The 22,411-nt window shown below is 40.9% G+C and overlaps 1 protein-coding gene across 1 annotated transcript in view; it reads left to right on the forward strand.

The window, feature by feature from the left end:
* The window catches only part of PCDH15 (protocadherin related 15), a 2,579,312-nt gene that overhangs the window by 930,497 nt on the left and 1,626,404 nt on the right, over positions 1-22,411 (forward strand). The window contains exon 8 of the mRNA XM_078642873.1: positions 16,378-16,548. Coding sequence (XP_078498999.1) covers positions 16,378-16,548 — 171 coding nt within the window. The remainder of the gene's footprint in view (positions 1-16,377; positions 16,549-22,411) is intronic.

Below are 22,411 nucleotides of genomic sequence, written 5' to 3' on the forward strand. Positions count from 1 at the left end.
TCCCTTTTCCAGCTCACTCCCCTGTGTCCCGCCCATATTTAGAGCTAAAATCCACACTTATATGTACGGAAATCTGCATATTAATATAGGCAAGACTAACACTTTGTAGTACAATTTGGAATACTACAAAAAGTACTAAAATAAGTACAATTTGTAAATAGGTCCTAATATTGAATCTCTGAATTAGGACTGGATAGGAAAATAAATAAACAACTATTTTTAAAAGGTTTTAAAAATAAAATTCAATGATGAAGTTGAATTTCTAAATCAGTTGCATAGCTAGTTGAAAATATCAGTACTTTGTGTTTTCATGATGGCACGTGTTCCAAACAAATCAGATTTGCATGCTTTTAAGATAATATTTTCCCATGGCATTGAAACATTAGATTTTAAAGCACACCACAACTCTGATAACATCAATCACCAATCTTGCCTCTCCTACCAAATATAAAAAATTCTGGGTGTATCTGGAACTTTTTGGGCCTCATAATGATGGCAGTCAGACGAGCATCAGACCACCATCATTGTGGGATGGTAACTGTGTGACTAGTAGTCGTCAGTTCCGCGTAACATATTCCGATGCTACTGAACTGTAGGTGGTGAGAAACATGCCCTTTACTATTGCGGTTTGTGCTGTGGCCTGTAATAGGGCTGCAGCACAAGCCACAATGGAAAAGGACATGTTTGCAAACATTCATGCACTGTATGCCAGACACCATGTGGTGCCTGGCACATGGTGCATGAATGTTTGAAGGGCACCACATGAGACCCCTGGACCACGGGGGCCCTGCTAGGGGCCCCCAAAGTCCCTTTCTAGCTTCCTGTTCATGATGGTGGGACCGCCATCAACAGGCAGTTGCAAAGAGATATCCTAATCACTACGGTGTTGCCTGCACAGACACAGCCCCATTTTAAAGATTAGGAATATGACTGCCATCCCAACGGGCTCCTTGAGCTTGTCAGAGGCAGCAGTCTTTTTCCCCGCCTAACTCGCTCCTAAATTTTAGCAGATGGGGATATCTATCACTGTTGTGATGGAGTAACCTGTCCTAGCATATCTAAATCAGTTCCTTTACAAAATGTAGCGATCATACCAAAAGTCACCTCCTGGAAGTCATCCAAAGTGAGACCAAAGTAATAACTGAACACAAACTGCAAAACAAATGGGTCAATGTGGATTTTGCTAACCTAAAAGATTTAGCATGAAATACCATCAAAGTCCCCAGGAAATATGGAGCACTCTCTGGTTCACATAAATCCATTTTATTGATCAAATTTCACAGGCAGTTTTATCACATACTGATTAAAATCTGGATGTACTGTACCCAGTGAAGTGTATTGTGGGACTTGTTCACAATGCAGCTGTAACATACCTACTGAAGGACAGTTAACAAAATGGGAGTGATCAATGGATATAAAAACTGACAATTGTAAACCACTCATCTGTAATGGAATTAAGAAAGACATGTTGAAATGCATCTACCTGTGAAATTTGATCAATACATTGGATTTCTGTGAACCCAAGAGTGCTCCATGATCCCTGGGGACTTTGGTGGTATGGCTTTATTCATCTATGTATGTATGTATTATGTATGTATGTATGTATGTATCTATCTATCTATGTATCTATCTATCTCCCTATATATAATATAAATATAAAAAAAATAATGTTATGAAGGCTGTGGCGACGCAGCCGAAACGCGTCATGTTGACTATGGAGAAATAAAGCACTAAGAAGATTACCTGGCACGTTTGTGGTCTGTACCTGATTGATTATCTACTAAAGGATATAGTAGCTCAGGACTGTTGCTGATATATATATATATCTATATATATATATATATATATCTATATATATTCAACACACTCCACCAGCGTCCTCCTTCTAGTGATATCAGAAAGAACAACACGGGAGCCGTGGCCTCAGTAAATGGTGCAGTTTAATGCAGATGCAACGTCCTACGCGTTTCGGAGTAAGCCTACTCCTTCATCACGGGCAAATTTTGTGCATAACAGTGTTAATAATAAAGTAAAAAAATATGTCACGTGATAAGAACATAAACAAAATACTTCGCCATTACACAATTTTCAAATGGTGTTAACATAGAAAGTGACTATATATACACATTGGTCGTGGTGACTCAAAAAAGCATAATTTTCGCTCATATTAAAACACCTTTTGTGACTGTTTGTAAGTTTTAGTGACCTTCGCCTGACGTAATGACGTGAATCCTATGCATCAGGAAATAATATACATTTTACAGCACTAAGTTCAGTGATAATAATTTCAATAATAACGTAACGATTTGCACCAGCAACATATTGTCATTCAATGAAAATAATATAGTATTTCAAAGAAAATATGAGCAACCTTGCTGATAGAGGATGCGAACCCTTAACCTCAAAAGAGTAATGCTCGGGGTGAACCAGCCCACTGCGCTACATGATCACCCGGATGCTGGTTGCTGAAAATTGCCCAGTCATCATGTAAAGGGTCATAGCGGCAAGCGTGCGCCTAACATAACATATGGGTGGAAAAACAGTACTGCCCTAGTGGGCTGACAAATTAATGGTGCACAAATGAGTATAGAGGAGAAAATATTGCCCCAGTGGGCCAGAATTATTTGGTTAAGAACTCAGTGCTATTGATAAAGTTCATTACGCGAATAAGTCAATCATGAATCAAGCCCATGTGGGCAGGTGCTCAGTTCAGTGCCAACGGAATTCTTCTCAGTCAGTATTTGGTGAGTACTCGTAACACCTATAGACAATGGTAAAGGCAATCTATTAAAATCTTCATAATCAAAAAAACTGTATCATGAAGAGCAAAACACACAAAATTCTAAAACAACATGCAGAAGGTATTAGGGCAGCAACATTATCATGACAAAACTTATTGCTTCAATGTAAGTGTACTGACAATTCCTCGTCCATGTTCAACCCCTGGGGCACCATGGTGTTGAACCTTATGATAAATTTGGACTCTAGTTTCCTGAGCTCCTGAAGTCTATTTCCACCTCTTATGTTAGGAGGGACACAATCAATAACGGCAAATTTCACGAGATTCGCATTGCTTTTGTGATGTTCATGAAAATGCCGGGCTACTGGATAAGTTTTGTCATTCTTTCCGATAGCTCTCAAATGTTCGAATACACGCTTTTTGCCTTTGTGAATGGTACTGCCAATGTAGTATTTAGAACACGGACATTTCAAGGTGTAGATGGCATATTCAGTATTGCAATTCAGATGTTTCTGTATAATCCACGGATTTTCATTACTGCTAAATTTGAGTGATTTAACACTGTTGCTAAATTGGCAGGCCTTGCATTGGTTGCATGTAAAGAAACCTTTTACAGCATTGGGTTTTTTGGGAGTGGATATCATGTTGCTGCATAATTGGTCACGAAGTGACCTGGGTTTACGGAATGTTAAAGATGGATGTTCCCCTATACATTCCCTTAGGTCATTGTCAGTTTTGAGAACTTCCCAAAATTTACTCAGGCTTTCTTTCACTTCCCACGCATGAATACTGTAGGTGGTAATGAATCTTACTGTGTTTTCAGATTTAGTCTGAGATTCTGGAGCTTTGGGAAATAACAAATCTTGCCGGTTAAGAGTTTCTACTCTAGAAATGGCTTCTTTTACAACCTTGGGGCTATAACCTCGTGACAGGAATCTCTCCTTCATGATTTCTTTCTCTTGTTCAAACTTATCAGCTGTGCTACAGTTTCTACGTGCTCGTAGTAGCTCTCCATAAGGTATGCTGTTGATTAAGTTGCGGGGATGGCAACTTCCTGCGTGAAGCAAGCTATTGCCAGCCGTAGCTATCCTGAACAGCGAGCTAACAATGCTATTATCGGCTACCTCTAATTTGAGGTCCAGGAATTCCATGGTGTCCTTGCTAATCTGATGTGTGAATTGAAGATTCAACTGGTTGTTGTTGAGATTTTGTACAAATTCCGTAGCTTGTGTAGCTGTGCCACTCCACACACAAAAAATGTCGTCTATATAGCGTAGCCAGAGGACGGCGTGGTCTTTGAATAGCCTGATGTTATGGACTACCTGCTCCTCCCACCAGCCCAGGTAAATTCCTGCAAAGCTGGGGGCAAAGCAGGTTCCCATCGCCGTCCCCTGTGTCTGCCTAAAGATAGTATTGTCGAAAAGGAAAAAATTGTTACTCAAGCACAATTCTATCATCTTGAGTAGCATCTCGGTGTGTTGAAGAAAACATAGCAGTCTTTTGGTGAAAAACTGTCTGCAGGCTTCTAGACCTAGATTTTGCGGAATGCTAGTGTACAGACTACAAACATCTGGGCCCAGCATTAAGTAATTGGGAGACCACTCTATATCATTAATTTGGCGCAAGAAATCACTAGTGTCAAGAACAAATGATGGAACTGATTGTACCAACGGTTGTAGAAAATGGTCTACATACTTGGAAGTATTTTCCAGTGCACTACCACAGGAGGACACAATCGCTCTCCCCGGTGGCCTAAGTGCGTTTTTGTGTACCTTAGGAAGTAAGTACAAAACTGGAAGTTTGGGATATTTACAAGCCAGATATGCAAATTCATCATTACTCAATATACTGTTGTCTCTCCATTCGGTAATTTGATTACTAACATACAGCATTGCCTGATCATATTCAGTTCTAGTGGTTTGACAATATCTATTAGTATCAGATAACTGTGCAAGTCCCTCTTGTTTATACATTTCAAGAGGCCAGATAACAACATTGCCCCCTTTATCACTTTGTTTGATAACAAATTCATGATTGGATTCTAATCCGATCAAAGCTTTATATTGTTTTGCAGTTAAATTGTTTCTGGTCGAATTCTTATGTGATTTGAGTTTCTTAAACTCTTTGATCATACCTTTCTCAAAACAATTAATTGCTTCACAATTCACTTGGGGTAAAAACACTGATTTAGGTTTGAATGGTGTGGGAGCCATCAGATCCGTTATTAAATCACTGTTGGCTACATTCAAGGCTGGGTCCACATTTAACCCACCCACTTCAGCTAATTCATGGACAGTGTGTAATGTCTCAATGTCTCCTATTAGTAGGCCTGCGTGATCACTTGCTTGTTCCCCAATACGTTTGTCCGGTTTATGTGAAAACCACTTTTTAAGTTTCAATTTCCGTATATAGTGGAACAAATCAATTCTTGATTCTGTATAATTAAAATTGGAAGTCGGACAAAATGATAATCCTAACATTAGTACCTCCAATTCATCTTCACTCAAAATGTAATTAGAAAGATTTACCACTGTTTTGGTCTTCATGTTTTCTTGGCAAATTTGCCCCTTGTTCTCGTTCCCACTGGGCTGTCTGTTGGCATGGAGTAATTTGGCTTTTTGCCTCCTCTTCCTCCTCTTCCACGCCCTCTTGCCGGGCTGGCGCTGCTGGCCATAGCGCTTGACCTCTCTTTTGCCAGCAGCTCGCACTCCCTTAAAAACGTGCTTTTAGTATTTCAGCATCGTTACCATTTTCTTCATGTCTGGCTTCCATATCACATTGCATGATTTGTTCTGTCAAAGGGGATATTTCATTAGTAGAGGCTGAAGATTCCATAGCCCCTGCTGTTGCCAGTGGTGTTCCCTCATTGGATTTCATTTGTGTGGTTTGCTCCTTTCTCAATTTTTCAAATTTCTTGCCAAAAGTTAAAATCTGGCCATTTTTATAGTCTATTTCGTCTCTTTCAAATTTAGACAACTTTTTCATTTTGATATCTTCCTCTAGTTTTTCCAATCGTTTGTTCATTTTATCCATCTCAGTACTGAATTCTTCGTCACTCAGTAATTCTTTTAGTTTGGCAATCAATTCTTCACTTTCTTGTGTTAGTTTAATACTCTCTTTTTCAGCAGATTTGATTAGTAGTTTCAACATGTTCAATGAACAAATGTGATTGTTTTCCATCCATGCCGATATTAATTCAGGATCAGGTTGTTGAAGCGTGGGAGTTATAAAAATACGCAAGCCCCGCGGAATTCGATTGCTTTCTACATAATGCTGGAGTGCTGTGGCTTCCCACCACTTGGACTGTTCTTTTTTTAGCACTCTCCATAGCGTGTCCCACAGCTTCCTCTTGTCTTTTACACTATTGCTGGCGGTTCTAATAGTGTCTGCGCCATCCTCGATACGAGTGGTTTTGTCGAACAATTTTGATGCGGCTTCCTTCTGCTTGGTGTTTCTTGTATCTGCTATTATTAATTTACGACCGGTATACCAGATCGTAATAACCCGATGTTGTCCGGGCTGCAAGTGCTCCCCGCATTATTGGTTAGTGATCACCAATACGCTGATCCGATTACCACGAGCAGGCTCACCACTTGATTGAAGTTCCCGCGGCGTTTGGTAACGGTTCACCGGCAGGCACCGAAAGGATGAATGCAGCTCCCTGCTCCTCCTCCTCTCGGCTCACCTCGCGTTCCGATAACAAGTCAAGGATTGTGTAATCGGAACGCGAGGTGAGCCGAGAGGAGGAGGAGCAGGGAGCTGCATTCATCCTTTCGGTGCCTGCCGGTGAACCGTTACCAAACGCCGCGGGAACTTCAATCAAGTGGTGAGCCTGCTCGTGGTAATCGGATCAGCGTATTGGTGATCACTAACCAATAACGCGGGGAGCACTTGCAGCCCGGACAACATCGGGTTATTATGATCTGGTATACCGGTCGTAAATTAATAATGGCAGATACAAGAAACACCAAGCGGAAGGAAGCCGCATCAAAATTGTTCGACAAAACCACTCGTATCGAGGATGGTGCAGACACTATTAGAACCGCCAGCAATAGTGTAAAAGACAAGAGGAAGCTGTGGGACACGCTATGGAGAGTGCTCAAAAAAGAACAGTCCAAGTGGTGGGTAGCCACAGCACTCCAGCATTATGTAGAAAGCAATCGAATTCCGCGGGGCTTGCGTATTTTTATAACTCCCACGCTTCAACAACCTGATCCTGAATTAATATCGGCATGGATGGAAAACAATCACATTTGTTCATTGAACATGTTGAAACTACTAATCAAATCTGCTGAAAAAGAGAGTATTAAACTAACACAAGAAAGTGAAGAATTGATTGCCAAACTAAAAGAATTACTGAGTGACGAAGAATTCAGTACTGAGATGGATAAAATGAACAAACGATTGGAAAAACTAGAGGAAGAAATCAAAATGAAAAAGTTGTCTAAATTTGAAAGAGACGAAATAGACTATAAAAATGGCCAGATTTTAACTTTTGGCAAGAAATTTGAAAAATTGAGAAAGGAGCAAACCACACAAATGAAATCCAAGGAGGGAACACCACTGGCAACAGCAGGGGCTATGGAATCTTCAGCCTCTACTAATGAAATATCCCCTTTGACAGAACAAATCATGCAATGTGATATGGAAGCCAGACATGAAGAACATGGTAACGATGCTGAAATACTAAAAGCACGTTTTTTAAGGGAGTACGAGCTGCTGGCAAAAGAGAGGTCAAGCGCTATGGCCAGCAGCGCCAGCCCGGCAAGAGGGTGTGGAAGAGGAGGAAGAGGAGGCAAAAAGCCAAATTACTCCATGCCAACAAACAGCCCAGTGGGAACGAGAACAAGGGGCAAATTTGCCAAGAAAACATGAAGACCAAAACAGTGGTAAATCTTTCTAATTACATTTTGAGTGAAGATGAATTGGAGGTACTAATGTTAGGATTATCATTTTGTCCGACTTCCAATTTTAATTATACAGAATCAAGAATTGATTTGTTCCACTATATACGGGAATTGAAACTTAAAAAGTGGTTTTCACATAAACCGGACAAACATATTGGGGAACAAGCAAGTGATCACGCAGGCCTACTAATAGGAGACATTGAGACATTACACACTGTCCATGAATTAGCTGAAGTGGGTGGGTTAAATGTGGACCCAGCCTTGAATGTAGCCAACAGTGATTTAACAACGGATCTGATGGCTCCCAAACCATTCAAACCTAAATCAGTGTTTTTACCCCAAGTGAATTGTGAAGCAATTAATTGTTTTGAGAAAGGTATGATCAAAGAGTTTAAGAAACTCAAATCACATAAGAATTCGACCAGAAACAATTTAACTGCAAAACAATATAAAGCTTTGATCGGATTAGATTCCAATCATGAATTTGTTATCAAACAAAGTGATAAAGGGGGCAATGTTGTTATCTGGCCTCTTGAAATGTATAAACAAGAGGGACTTGCACAGTTATCTGATACTAATAGATATTGTCAAAGCACTAGAACTGAATATGATCAGGCAATGCTGTATGTTAGTAATCAAATTACCGAATGGAGAGACAACAGTATATTGAGTAATGATGAATTTGCATATCTGGCTTGTAAATATCCCAAACTTCCAGTTTTGTACTTACTTCCTAAGCTACACAAAAACGCACTTAGGCCACCGGGGAGACCGATTGTGTCCTCCTGTGGTAGTGCACTGGAAAATACTTCCAAGTATGTAGACCATTTTCTACAACCGTTGGTACAGTCACTTCCATCATTTGTTCTTGACACTAGTGATTTCTTGCGCCAAATTAATGATATAGAGTGGTCTCCCAATTACTTAATGCTGGACCTAGATGTTTGTAGTCTGTACACTAGCATTCCGCAAAATCTAGGTCTAGAAGCCTGCAGACAGTTTTTCACCAAAAGACCGCTATGTTTTCTCCAACACACCGAGATGCTACTCAAGATGATAGAATTGTGCTTGAGTAACAATTTTTTCCTTTTCGACAATACTATCTTTAGGCAGACACAGGGGACGGCGATGGGAACCTGCTTTGCCCCCAGCTTTGCAGGAATTTACCTGGGCTGGTGGGAGGAGCAGGTAGTCCATAACATCAGGCTATTCAAAGACCACGCCGTCCTCTGTCTACGCTATATAGACGACATTTTTTGTGTGTGGAGTGGCACTGCTACACAAGCTACGGAATTTGTACAAAATCTCAACAACAACCAGTTGAATCTTCAATTCACACATCAGATTAGCAAGGACACCATGGAATTCCTGGACCTCAAATTAGAGGTAGCCGATAATAGCATTGTTAGCTCGCTGTTCAGGAAAGCTACGGCTGGCAATAGCTTGCTTCACGCAGGAAGTTGCCATCCCCGCAACTTAATCAACAGCATACCTTATGGAGAGCTACTACGAGCACGTAGAAACTGTAGCACAGCTGATAAGTTTGAACAAGAGAAAGAAATCATGAAGGAGAGATTCCTGTCACGAGGTTATAGCCCCAAGGTTGTAAAAGAAGCCATTTCTAGAGTAGAAACTCTTAACCGGCAAGATTTGTTATTTCCCAAAGCTCCAGAATCTCAGACTAAATCTGAAAACACAGTAAGATTCATTACCACCTACAGTATTCATGCGTGGGAAGTGAAAAAAAGCCTGAGTAAATTTTGGGAAGTTCTCAAAACTGACAATGACCTAAGGGAATGTATAGGGGAACATCCATCTTTAACATTCCGTAAACCCAGGTCACTTCGTGACCAATTATGCAGCAACATGATATCCACTCCCAAAAAACCCAATGCTGTAAAAGGTTTCTTTACATGCAACCAATGCAAGGCCTGCAAATTTAGCAACAGTGTTAAATCACTCAAATTTAGCAGTAATGAAAATCCGTGGATTATACAGAAACATCTGAATTGCAATACTGAATATGCCATCTACACCTTGAAATGTCCGTGTTCTAAATACTACATTGGCAGTACCATTCACAAAGGCAAAAAGCGTGTATTAGAACATTTGAGAGCTATCGGAAAGAATGAAAAAACGTATCCAGTAGCCCGGCATTTTTATGAACATCACAAAAGCAATGCGAATCTCGTGAAATTTGCCGTTATTGATTGTGTCCCTCCTAACATAAGAGGTGGAAATAGACTTCAGGAGCTCAGGAAACTAGAGTCCAAATTTATCATAAGGTTCAACACCATGGTGCCCCAGGGGTTGAACATGGACGAGGAATTGTCAGTACACTTACATTGAAGCAATAAGTTTTGTCATGATAATGTTGCTGCCCTAATACCTTCTGCATGTTGTTTTAGAATTTTGTGTGTTTTGCTCTTCATGATACAGTTTTTTTGATTATGAAGATTTTAATAGATTGCCTTTACCATTGTCTATAGGTGTTACGAGTACTCACCAAATACTGACTGAGAAGAATTCCGTTGGCACTGAACTGAGCACCTGCCCACATGGGCTTGATTCATGATTGACTTATTCGTGTAATGAACTTTATCAATAGCACTGAGTTCTTAACCAAATAATTCTGGCCCACTGGGGCAATATTTTCTCCTCTATACTCATTTGTGCACCATTCATTTGTCAGCCCACTAGGGCAGTACTGTTTTTCCACCCATATGTTATGTTAGGCGCACGCTTGCCGCTATGACCCTTTACATGATGACTGGGCAATTTTCAGCAACCAGCATCCGGGTGATCATGTAGCGCAGTGGGCTGGTTCACCCCGAGCATTACTCTTTTGAGGTTAAGGGTTCGCATCCTCTATCAGCAAGGTTGCTCATATTTTCTTTGAAATACTATATTATTTTCATTGAATGACAATATGTTGCTGGTGCAAATCGTTACGTTATTATTGAAATTATTATCACTGAACTTAGTGCTGTAAAATGTATATTATTTCCTGATGCATAGGATTCACGTCATTACGTCAGGCGAAGGTCACTAAAACTTACAAACAGTCACAAAAGGTGTTTTAATATGAGCGAAAATTATGCTTTTTTGAGTCACCACGACCAATGTGTATATATAGTCACTTTCTATGTTAACACCATTTGAAAATTGTGTAATGGCGAAGTATTTTGTTTATGTTCTTATCACGTGACATATTTTTTTACTTTATTATTAACACTGTTATGCACAAAGTTTGCCTGTGATGAAGGAGTAGGCTTACTCCGAAACGCGTAGGACGTTGCATCTGCATTAAACTGCACCATTTACTGAGGCCACGGCTCCCGTGTTGTTCTTTCTGATATCACTAGAAGGAGGACGCTGGTGGAGTGTGTTGAATTTTAGGGGGTGGCTACCCCTGCCGTGAGCCCGCCGACATAGAGGCAAAGGTCCAGCTACAATTCTGTGTTTACATATCTATATATATATTCACTTAAAAAACCATAGGTTTCAGGCCTTATATAGGGGCAGATTAGGTACCGGTTTTTCTGTATCCTCCGGGCCGGCGGAAGCCACCGCCGGCCCGGAGGATACGGAAAAACCGCTGCGGACCCACCAAAGACCCACCGCCACATTAGGATGGCTGGTGGGTCCAGGTTTACGTCTGCAGCTTTTCTGCCGCGGTTGGCTTACGACCGCGGCGGAAAAGCCCTAATAGACACCGCCAACCATATTAGGATGCCCAAAAGAAATGCTTTTCCATGGCGGGTTTTCCGCCGTGGAAAAGCATACGGAGCTTCACTGCGGGGGCCCGTTGCGGGCCCCCTGGGTGAAGGGGGGGGGGTGCAGATGGGGGGTACCTATGGTACCCCCCTGCATTTGTATGCAGTAATCGGCAGGCACCGCTTTCTGCATACAAATGCAATGTATGCATTTTTAACATTGCGGCGGGTGCAGCTTGAAGCTGCACCCGCCGCAATGTTAAACATAGAGGATGTGACCGCCAGGGTGGCGGTCACATCCTAATTGGACAGGAGGGAACTCTGCAGGCCATGCGGAGGTTCCCTCCTCCTCAATGGTCGCGGACGGACTTAGTTAGGAATTAGCATTTAAAAAAACATTGAAATTGCTCCTATATAGTTAGTTGTACTAACATATTTCGCGCACCCGCAATCCACTGCTGATGATGTCACATATTACATCATTCATGACATGGTCAGTGAGATCACTGATGACATCACTGATGACATCTCAAATGACATCACTGATGACATCACTGATGGATTGCGGGTGCGCGAAATATAGTTAGTACAACTAACTATAAAGGAGCAATTTCAATGGTTTTTTAAATGCTAATTCCTAACTATATAAGGCCTGAAACCTATGGTTTTTAAGTGAATTTGCAAGGTTTTTAAAATGCTAATTCCTAACTATATAAGGCCTGAAACCTATGGTTTTTAAGTGAATTTGCAAGGTTTTTTAAATGCTAATTCCTAACTATATAAGGCTTGAAACCTATGGTTTTTTCAGTGAATTTGTAAGGTTTTTTAAATGCTAATTCCTAACTATATCAGATGTGAAACCTATATTTTTTTTCAATAAATTTCAAAGGTTTTGTAAATGCTAATTCTATTAGCGGATAACGTTTATATATGTTATTATCCTTCTGGGACCACCTGAGCAGCCATCTTGCTTCTCAGGAGAAGTGAGGCATAAGAGAGCACAAAACAAGAGTGGAAAACGCGAAAAGGGGGCAGGGTTGAGACCCCCTGTCCCCCTTTGGTTTTTTTAAATCGTGAGGTACGCGCACGGTACGCGTACCGTACGCGTACGTTGCGCATATCCCGCGATTTTTTTTATTATTTTTTTTTTGCCCTTGGGGGTCCTTTTGGGACGCCCTGAGAAGGGCTAGATGGTTGGGGGGTCTCTACCCTGACCCCTTTTCGTGTTTCCACTCTTGGAGAAGTGAGGCACAAGAGAGCACAAAACAAGAGTGTTAAACGCGAAAAGGGGGCGGGGTTGAGACCCCCTGACCCCCTTTTTTTTAATCGTGGGGTACGCGCACGGTACGCATACCTTTTGGGACCCCCTGAGAAGGGCTAAAGGGTTGGGGGGTCTCTACCCTGCCCCCTTTTCATGTTTTCCACTCTTGTTTTGGGCTCTCTTGTGCCTCAGTTCTCCTGAAAAACAAGATGGTGGCCAACACTTCCAGGTTTGGACAGTTTGGAATGTTGACAGTCGACTGCCAGCCAATCAGAATTTTGCTCGCGCACGTAAGGGTCCGCGCACGTACGCGTACGGTACGCGTACCTTACGCGTACAGTACGCGTACGGTGAGCGCATATAGATATATAATTTGCTCAAATTCAATTTTCTCAACAACTACTGGAGGGATTTTCACCAAATATAGAAAAGGCACTACTGCATACCTGTCCCTACCATTTTGCCAAGTTTGGTGTAATTCGGTTCAGCCGTTCGGGCTGTAGCCGTGTCTAAAGGTCCCACAGAAAATGCCATTTGAAAAATGTCAAATTCAATTTTCTCAAACCCTACTGGAGGGATTTTCACCAAAGGCACATCTGCATACCAGGCCCTGCCATTTTGCCAAGTTTGGTGTAATTCCATTCAGCCGTTCGGGCTGTAGCCGTGTCTAAAGGTCCCTATGGAAATTAACATGGGGAAAACACGTTTTGGGACCCCCTTTCGGCCCCCGCTTGACGAATCCCCCCGAAACTTTCAGGGAAGGAGCGGAGATGTCACTGACCATGTCATGAGTGATGTAATATGTGACGTCATCAGCAGTGCATTGCACGCGCAAGTTATAGTGAGTACAACTAACTATAACGTGGGAATTTCAATGGTTTTATGCGAGTAAAATGTCCAGCTAACTATAACTGGTGTGAAACCTATGGTTTTTTCAGTGAATATTATATATATATATATATATATATATATATATATATATATATATATATATATATATATATATATATATATACATATATATATATATATATATATATACATACAAGTTCCACAGTTGCCCCCAAGGCGAAGCGCACTCACTGTTCGGCATACTCCTGACGCCGAGTGTGCCTTACTTTTTGAACCAGGAGTATGCCGAACAGTGAGTGCGCTTCGCCTTGGGGGCAACTGTGGAACTTGTATGTGTAACGGCCGGCCCGGCCGTGAAGCGCACCGCTGTTGACTGTAGCGGCTCCGCTGCTGGACTGCTGTTCAGCGCAGCGGGACAAATCTGGCAAATGGTATATTGCGAAAAGACTCAAGGGGCACACCCGCGATATTGATATTTTCCCGCATGTACTGCCACCAGCCCACTGGGGTGTTATTTACGGACTTCCAGCCCCATAATGCATCTGGATAAAAGGCATTCACCTGTGATTGTTTTTGATGTTAATAAATTTGGGACAAAGACTTGAAGGCGTGTATGTTGGCAGTCATTTGGGAGCAGAAAGCCTATGAGGAAGGGTGGAAGACCCGAAACGCGTAAGGCGCTGCTGACGCCGAGTGTGCCTTACTTTTTGAACCAGGAGTATGCCGAACAGTGAGTGCGCTTCGCCTTGGGGGCAACTGTGGAACTTGTATGTGTAACGGCCGGCCCGGCCGTGAAGCGCACCGCCGTTGACTGTAGCGGCTCCGCTGCTGGACTGCTGTTCAGCGCAGCGGGACAAATCTGGCAAATGATATATTGCGAAAAGACTCAAGGGGCACACCCGCGATATTGATATTTTGCCGCATGTACTGCCACCAGCCCACTGGGGTGTTATTTACGGACTTCCAGCCCCATAATGCATCTGGATAAAAGGCACTCACCTGTGATTGTTTTTGATGTTAATAAATTTGGGACAAAGACTGGAAGGCGTGTATGTTGGCAGTCATTTGGGAGCAGAAAGCCTATGAGGAAGGGTGGAAGACCCGAAACGCGTCAGGCGCTGCTGACGCCGAGTGTGCCTTACTTTTTGAACCAGGAGTATGCCGAACAGTGAGTGCGCTTCGCCTTGGGGGCAACTGTGGAACTTGTATATATATATACATATATATATATATATAAAACAATATTTTTGACAATGATATTAGTGACAACAATATTTTTGTCACCTTTTTTTAGCATTACATTATAAGTATAGGATAACAATAGTTTTGGGTTAGATATTTTTGACACAATATTTGCGGTCCACAATATTTCTGGTTTGGATATTTTGTCAGTGAACCTTGCCACTTCAAAGAGCTAAAAGGAAATATTATGTTATGGAAAGCAATGCGCAGCAGTACTTTATGATTGGTTACTGTGAATATTACTGAGCATGAAATGCTGCTATAACTAAACTGCATTATATAGTTATTACTTTATGTGAAGAGCAATGCTGCTAGAATATTTGGTGTACAATAATTCATATTGCCATTTTGGCCCTGATTCTGAGTCAGACTCAAGGTGTTGCTGTGGTGCTGGTCCAGCTATCGCCGCACCGGCGGTCTGACCGCCTTTATAGGACTTTCGCTGTTAGACCGCCATTGCACTGCTGTAACCGACAGGAACCACATTCCCTGATGGTCCCTTGGCAGTCTGAGGGCTGCAATACGCTTGCCCTGAGGCACAGCCAATCATATTATGGCTTTCCTCACCACCAGCAGTTTCAGGGAGGTTCTTCCTCTATGTAACCGCTGGTGGTGAGTAAAGAAAGAGGGGCCTACAGGGCCCCTTCTTACCCCTGTGCATGGGGGTTCATGTAGGGGGGCACATGTTGTGTCCCCCTATAGATTTGCATTCCCAGTTTCTGAACAGGAAGGAACGGATGACATGGTGCATTCCTTTCTGAGCAGGAACATGCAGGGGTGGTGCTGCGTCAGTGCTGTTTAAGGCTCACAATCAGCCTTTAAAGAGGACTGCCATGGGACTGCCACACCGCCCACCCACCAGACCATAACATTTCTTGTAATCTGGCAGGTTGGCAGCGGTGAATTTCGGCGGTCCTGGAGCGGAGTAGAGCGGTGTGGTGCCATTTGCTCCAGGGCCGCCGAAACTTGTAATCAGGCCCTTATTTAGATGAAGTTGAGAAAGTTATTAAGATTTGCTGGAAAGAGATTGTATCGATAACATTCCAACTAGCCATGTATATATTTTATTATCCATATTCTTGGGTAGACCTTAATTATTGGGCCACATATATCTTGCATATTTAACTGTTTTCCTTAGACTTACACCAACAGTGTAGCAGTCTTGGTTTGAGCAGAAAATTGTTATATATACTGTGAAAACGGATGTGTGCAGGATGCCCTATGTTAGCAACATTCACTGTGTGTGGTATACAGAAACAGGATATGTGTACCATTTTGCCATATTCCTTTTGCACATTCACACATACACCACATTCTTGTCAATAATTGGCAGTCAAAAGTAGTGAGGGAAAGCTATGTAAGATTATTTAAACTCACAAACAGATGGTGGAAATTGGAATCTTGTGATCAAAAGCATCACAAAAGCATGAATAGTTGTACAGAAATAATCCTAGTGTAGCATAAGTAAAACCAATATTTTTGTGAAATATATAGGTTCTACACAATGAAGAAAGTAGTCTGATTCCCCATGTAACAATTGTAACTTCCTTTAAAACTTCTAATTTCAGGTAAAATCTTTACAAATGTATTGTGACACAGTTTTGGAGTTAATTAGAACATTTCTATGAAGAATAAATTTGTAAATTGTCTTTTGCCCAGGATCGCGCACAGAATCCAAATGAAAGAAGAACAAGTACAGCCACTCTCACAGTTGATGTTCTTGATGGTGATGATCTTGGACCAATGTTCCTACCTTGTGTGCTTGTGAATAACACTCGCGACTGTCGACCTCTTACCTACAGTGCCATTATACCTGAACTCAGTGTCCCTGTAAGTGTGCTCCTCATACATATATATATATATATATATCAATACTATATGTTTTCATCCTAATTTTTCTCCCCAACCAGTAATTTCTAAAACAAGTTGCATGCTGTATAAAGGTTATTGATAAAAGTGGTAATTACATATGCACAATGGTTGTCAAACATATGGATATAGTTAAATAACTATAAAATGTGGAGCTTCAAAACCTATTTAAACACTATGGGAATATCATAGGACACTGTCTACTGATGTATATAAAGCCAAAACAACCTACAAAATAAAGTATTATTTAGAGCATGGATTATCCCAATATAGATATGCATGTTGCACCTAATTATAACATACATTTCAAGTGATAACAATGAGTGGAAGATGTGTATCTCTTAAACATATAAATTCTAGTAATCTTTAGATATGGATCTTAACATTATAATTTTCAGTTCAAGTAATTGATTTTCCATCTCAGTCTCCAGTCAGTAATCAAGAGAACTCAAAACTCAAAAAATATCTGATGCATTATGTTGACTTTCCTCTGTTTAGTTATTAAAAAAACTTAACAGAGGCTCAGTAACAAGGACAAAAATATCTGCACACATGAATTTTCAATACCATAGGGATCAGAAATTTTGATGTGCAAGGATTTCACCTGTTTAAAACCTGTAAAGGCTGTAATGAGAAATAATTGCATACATTGATATTTCAAAACTGATTCCTGTGAGTCTCCCTCACCCGTTCTACTCATTTGATCCATGCAAGATTTTGGCAACATACCTGTGAAAATGTATAGGGTAAAGTATTGATAATGTGTTTTCCTATTTAATTTTTAATCTCAGATGCTGCCAGTAATTCCAGATACCAGCGGTCTGGTGTGCTACGGGGCACTTGTAATGAGGGTTATTGGTTTGAATGAGGCCCTTCCCCAAAAGAGTGGACAATGTCTTGTTTTGCTTGATGAGTCTTACTTAAATCATAATGGTTTTGCTTAGCACATGGGCACTCTCTTATCATTCCAATGGTTGTTGATCCTTTGCAGTTGTAACTAGTTGCACTGGTAGGGCAATGTTAGGGGGTTATGCCTGCTAGCCATATTTCTGTATAACGAAGAAAATCTTTGCTGTCTGATGATGCCGCAAATTTTTCAGAATTTGTAGTACTGATTGAATGGCTGGATAGCAAAGTTGGGTCCTGAATGCTAAAAATCTACTAGTATCGAACTGTGAATAATTAGAATATATCCTTTTTATGATTATGAAACGCTTTGGATATACAATGAAAAAGGCATGAAATCATAACATGCTTTTTGTTACAGCACTTCATTGAACAATAGTCCAGAAAACAAATCATAATGGTAATTGAAAAAAAAATTGTGCAATACATTACAGATCAACACCTAAAATCTTCATTACATATTCTCCTGGTATTGAGAGGTGTTTTTGTTTTATATTATAGTTTATTGAGATCCCAACATACTTAATGATGTTTTATCATGCAAACTGAATTTGGATATCTCCACGTAGAATTACACCACCAGTTCCTCTCTCACTCTACCTAATGTGAGATACCTTTTATGACATCAAAAACCTCCAAGCAATAAGACAGGGTAACAGCTTCACCCATTCCCTTTTCTGCGGTTGAAGGTAATATATCAGATAGGTGGTATGAATAGTAAATACTCCTAATTAGTATGCTAAGTAGGTAGGTCGGCCTTGTGTTAAGTCCATGCCGTCACCTCCAGCTGCTTCAACACCATCTGCATCCGCCGCAAGACCTTCAAGTGGATCCCCCCTGAGTCAAGGAAGGCCCTCACCCAATCATTTATCACCAGCAGACTGGACTATGGAAACACACTCTATGCCAGCAGCAACAAGTCCCTACTTCGCAAACTCCAGACAACACAGAACACCACCGCCAGACACGTCCTCAGCATCCCTCGACACAAACTCAGCAGCCAACACCTACAAAGTCTCCACTGGGTCCCCGTGGAGAAAAGAGTCACTTTAAAACACTCTCACTCACACCAACAAATGCCTACACAACAACGGACCCAAATACCTCAACCACAGAATCAACTTCCATGTACCCAGAAGAAACCTCCGATCTTCCAACCTCGCACTGGCCGAAATCCCGCGCATCCACAGAGCCAGAGCAGGCAGAAGATCCTTCTCTCACACTGCAGCCAAGACCTTGAAACGAGCGACAGGCAGACATCAGACGTGCTCCCTCCCTGAACACCTTCAGGAAGACCCTCAAGACCTGGTTCTTCGGCTAAACAGATCACCGGACCACTCCCCCCACGCCTTGAGACCCTCTTGGGTGAGTAGCGTGCTTACAATTCCCTGATTGATTGATTAATTATGTGACAGACATTTCACCATCTGCACTGCAATGCTTAATTAAACAATGCTGCAGTTGTAGGTAGCGAAAGGCCTGCTGGCAAAGTGGGAAGGGCAGTGGTGGCATGGGGCAGCACCCCTATAAAACAACAGCAATCACCGTGGGGCAAACACCAACAACTAGAGAGGGTAGGTGTTTGTCCTGTAGTGCAATGTCGAACAATCTGCTGAATCTCAATAAACCCACAAAGTAGAATACATTTTCAAGGTCAATTGTAGACTGCAAGGTCAATGTAAATATTGTGTAAGAACACTTGTCCATGGCTTGTCATAAATCATTAGGTAGGGAACAGATTGATTTCCTATGAGAGAGTCATTATTGTACAAATGCACATTATTTCATTGGGATACTAAGAATTAACCGAGACAGAGTGGATTAGGGATGGGCAGAATTTGCGTAATCGCGTTACGCAAATCTCCATGAAATGGTATAAATCTCTGCGAACACGAAAAAATTCCACGAACACGCGGAATTGCTTGTTCGCGATGCTTTTTTCCTGTTCGCAATTGGTGTTTGCGTGCTCGGGAGGAAATTTCTCGCGAACACGCATTTTGAGAACGCGAACAAGCAAAGAATTTTGTGAAGTCGCGTAACGCAGAATTTTGGGCAATTTCGCATTCTCCGCGGAACGCGAAATTACCCGAATTCCGCAAGCGGGACGGAATTTACCGCCCAGGCCTAGAGTGGATACCGACTGTTATTGTTTTTCCGTAATACTATAACAAGCTTTTGAGTTGGTAAAACTCAGAGCTCTTGTTGACTCTTTATATAGTCATCCATCACTCAATTGTTTGCCAATTGATATTCTTACTTATTGTTTCAATTTAGCAACATTCTATACAAGAAGGCCATGTTTCTAAGTGGGATTTAAAATTAAACTAAACGTGGACAACATTGTGTTGTTCTTAAATGTTTAGGCAAATTAAGTTGAACATCTAAAGCTCTATCTGAATCAATTACTCAAATTTTGAACCATACCGATGAATGTTACCCAAAAATGAAACATGTTCTGCAACCATTATGCGTGGTTTAACTATTTACTACTTTAGAATGATTCAATTTACCAGTGGCTGTGTGCATAATAAATAATACTCATTTCTAAAGCCCTCATTAAAACATATCTGGTGTTTCTGGATATGGAATTACCATGTCTAAAAACACCAGTTCCACTTTACAGCATGCAGAGCCACAACTGGCAAAACTGCAGATGAAGATTGAAAAGGCTGCAGGTTCATTATATGGTATGGTATAATAGGTAATTTATATGCGCACAGCTACTCCCAAGAGTAACTCGGTTTAAACACAGAGAGGTCGGGCGGGTGGCGGTTAGATTTGCACAAAGAGCCAAGTTTTAAGTCTTCCTGAACAGAAATGAGGTATCAACCAAGCATAGCTCTATCAGGAGCTGCCCAGCCCTAAAGGCCCACTCAAGCTCCAAAGGGAGGCTGTCAGTGCTCCACCAAGTGAGGCCCGACAACCTTGTTTCCCTTAACTCTTTAAAACCAGTCACCACGGTATGATTAGATAAACCTTACAAACTTGTTTGTAGAATGAATTAATAAGTTTCACAACTTTAGTACATGAAAAACCAGTATCAATGATTTTTACAACTAAGGTAACAGATTAGCAGCAGGATTCCCTCAGAAGACCATTCGATATTATTTGATTGCCTTTTGATTCTTTCATGGAATACTGTTTGTTAAAAAATTTCTTCATGTCATAATTAAGAAAATATATTAAATCTATGGAAGTTCCCTGTAAAAATCCAGTTTGTCTGGAAGATGGGTGACATATGTGTTGAGAACTACGTATATCACGGTTACAAAATAAAAAAAAATCAATTGATGTATTCAGTAACCATCTATTAATCAGCTTAGTGGTTGGCATAGGGAAATCACCAAGCAGGGTGACCAACCATCTCACTACACAAGTAGACAGATGGTTCTAGGGTGCCCCTAGACTAATGCCCAATGAGGTATTGTGAGGGCTTCTTGATGCTCTCTGTGTTAGCTTTTGTTTCCTTGGGTTGTATGTGAGGGCTGCTATATGGGCAAGGTTAGCAACATCTGCAAGACATCAGCAGGTCATCAGCTTAGTCTATTCTAATGGAAGATTACAGCCTGAGCTCCCACTTAAAAAATCATGACAGTGAGTCTGCTCCTGTCCTTGTCAATAATGGTCTTAATTTTTACTCTGTACTTTATACCTAAGAATTGACCAGGTTTGTAAAGTTGGAGCACTAGCCCAAAATTCAGGCTGAAGAAAGTTCATCTGTTGCACTTATTTTGGAGTTGCCAATGTCTTAATGTCTACTCGCCTGAGTTTGGTGGCATGCTCACAGCAAGAACCTCCTCTGTAATTCATGTAAGCTTGATTGCCCAGGTTTGGACATTGCAGGTAAAATTGATTTTATTTTTATGCTAATTCTATGCTTCACCATTTAAAAGGAATGTTTATGTCTGCAACGCTGGAAGAACATTGTTGGACAGAACACATTCTGAACATTAAAGGCCTGATTCACAAAGGTAAACGTATGCTTTTGTGTAAGTTTACAATTGTTTACTATACATAAAGGTATTTTACTAGTAGTAACTTTGCAACTGCGGAGTCTCCACTCATAAAAAGATGGGATAGTCCTTTATGTTTATGTACAGAGACTTCGCAGTCATAAAAATACTAACAGTAAAATAGTTTTTGTGAATATGTAGCAAAAGCATGCTTACACAAAAGTGTATGTTTACCTCTGTGAATCAGGCACTAAGGCATTTTTGGCCTCATTTACAAAGTTGTTTTCCATTTATAAAGACTGCAATTTGCACAAACACTGAGCTTGTGACCGCAAAACACCCTTTTCTTTTGAAATATGCTTTATTAAAGCACAGAAGATAGATATTACAAGGAACCAAGAGTGTTACAAAACAAATTGAATACTAAAAAATACGCATTATAAGTTATATGACTATGCCATCATATATTAGCAAAATGTATGAAAACTCAGTGCACCCATAAATAGTCACCATGAAGAAGTATGATAAATAGGTTTGAAAAAAAGAGAAAAGGCATATTTTAGAAATCTGGTATACAATGAGAGAGGCAGGAAAAACAAAAGGGGAATGCAGGAGCAAATGTAAAAAACGAAATGAAGAGAAGAAAGTAAGAGATACGGAAAAAGAGTGTATCATATTGAAGAAGGAGACTCAAAGTTATTTATAGTGTCAGAATTCAAACAAGCATGTTTTAAAAGAAAATAGGTGAAAGGCAAACACAACAAATCTATTTTGATGAATAACTGAACAGAAGTAGAACTGGCCCAGCCTATGAATATAACATAGCAAATTCCGACATTTGGTGAACAAAATATCATTAGCAATTTTCCAGTTAGATGTAATAACTTTAAACGCTATGGCAAAAAGGGCAGCAAAACAACCGTTTGGGTGATTATGTGACCACGAAACATGTAGTACATCAAGAA

Source organism: Lissotriton helveticus, chromosome 5_1 (assembly GCF_964261635.1).
Source record: "Lissotriton helveticus chromosome 5_1, aLisHel1.1, whole genome shotgun sequence".
Classification (NCBI taxonomy): domain Eukaryota; kingdom Metazoa; phylum Chordata; class Amphibia; order Caudata; family Salamandridae; genus Lissotriton; species Lissotriton helveticus.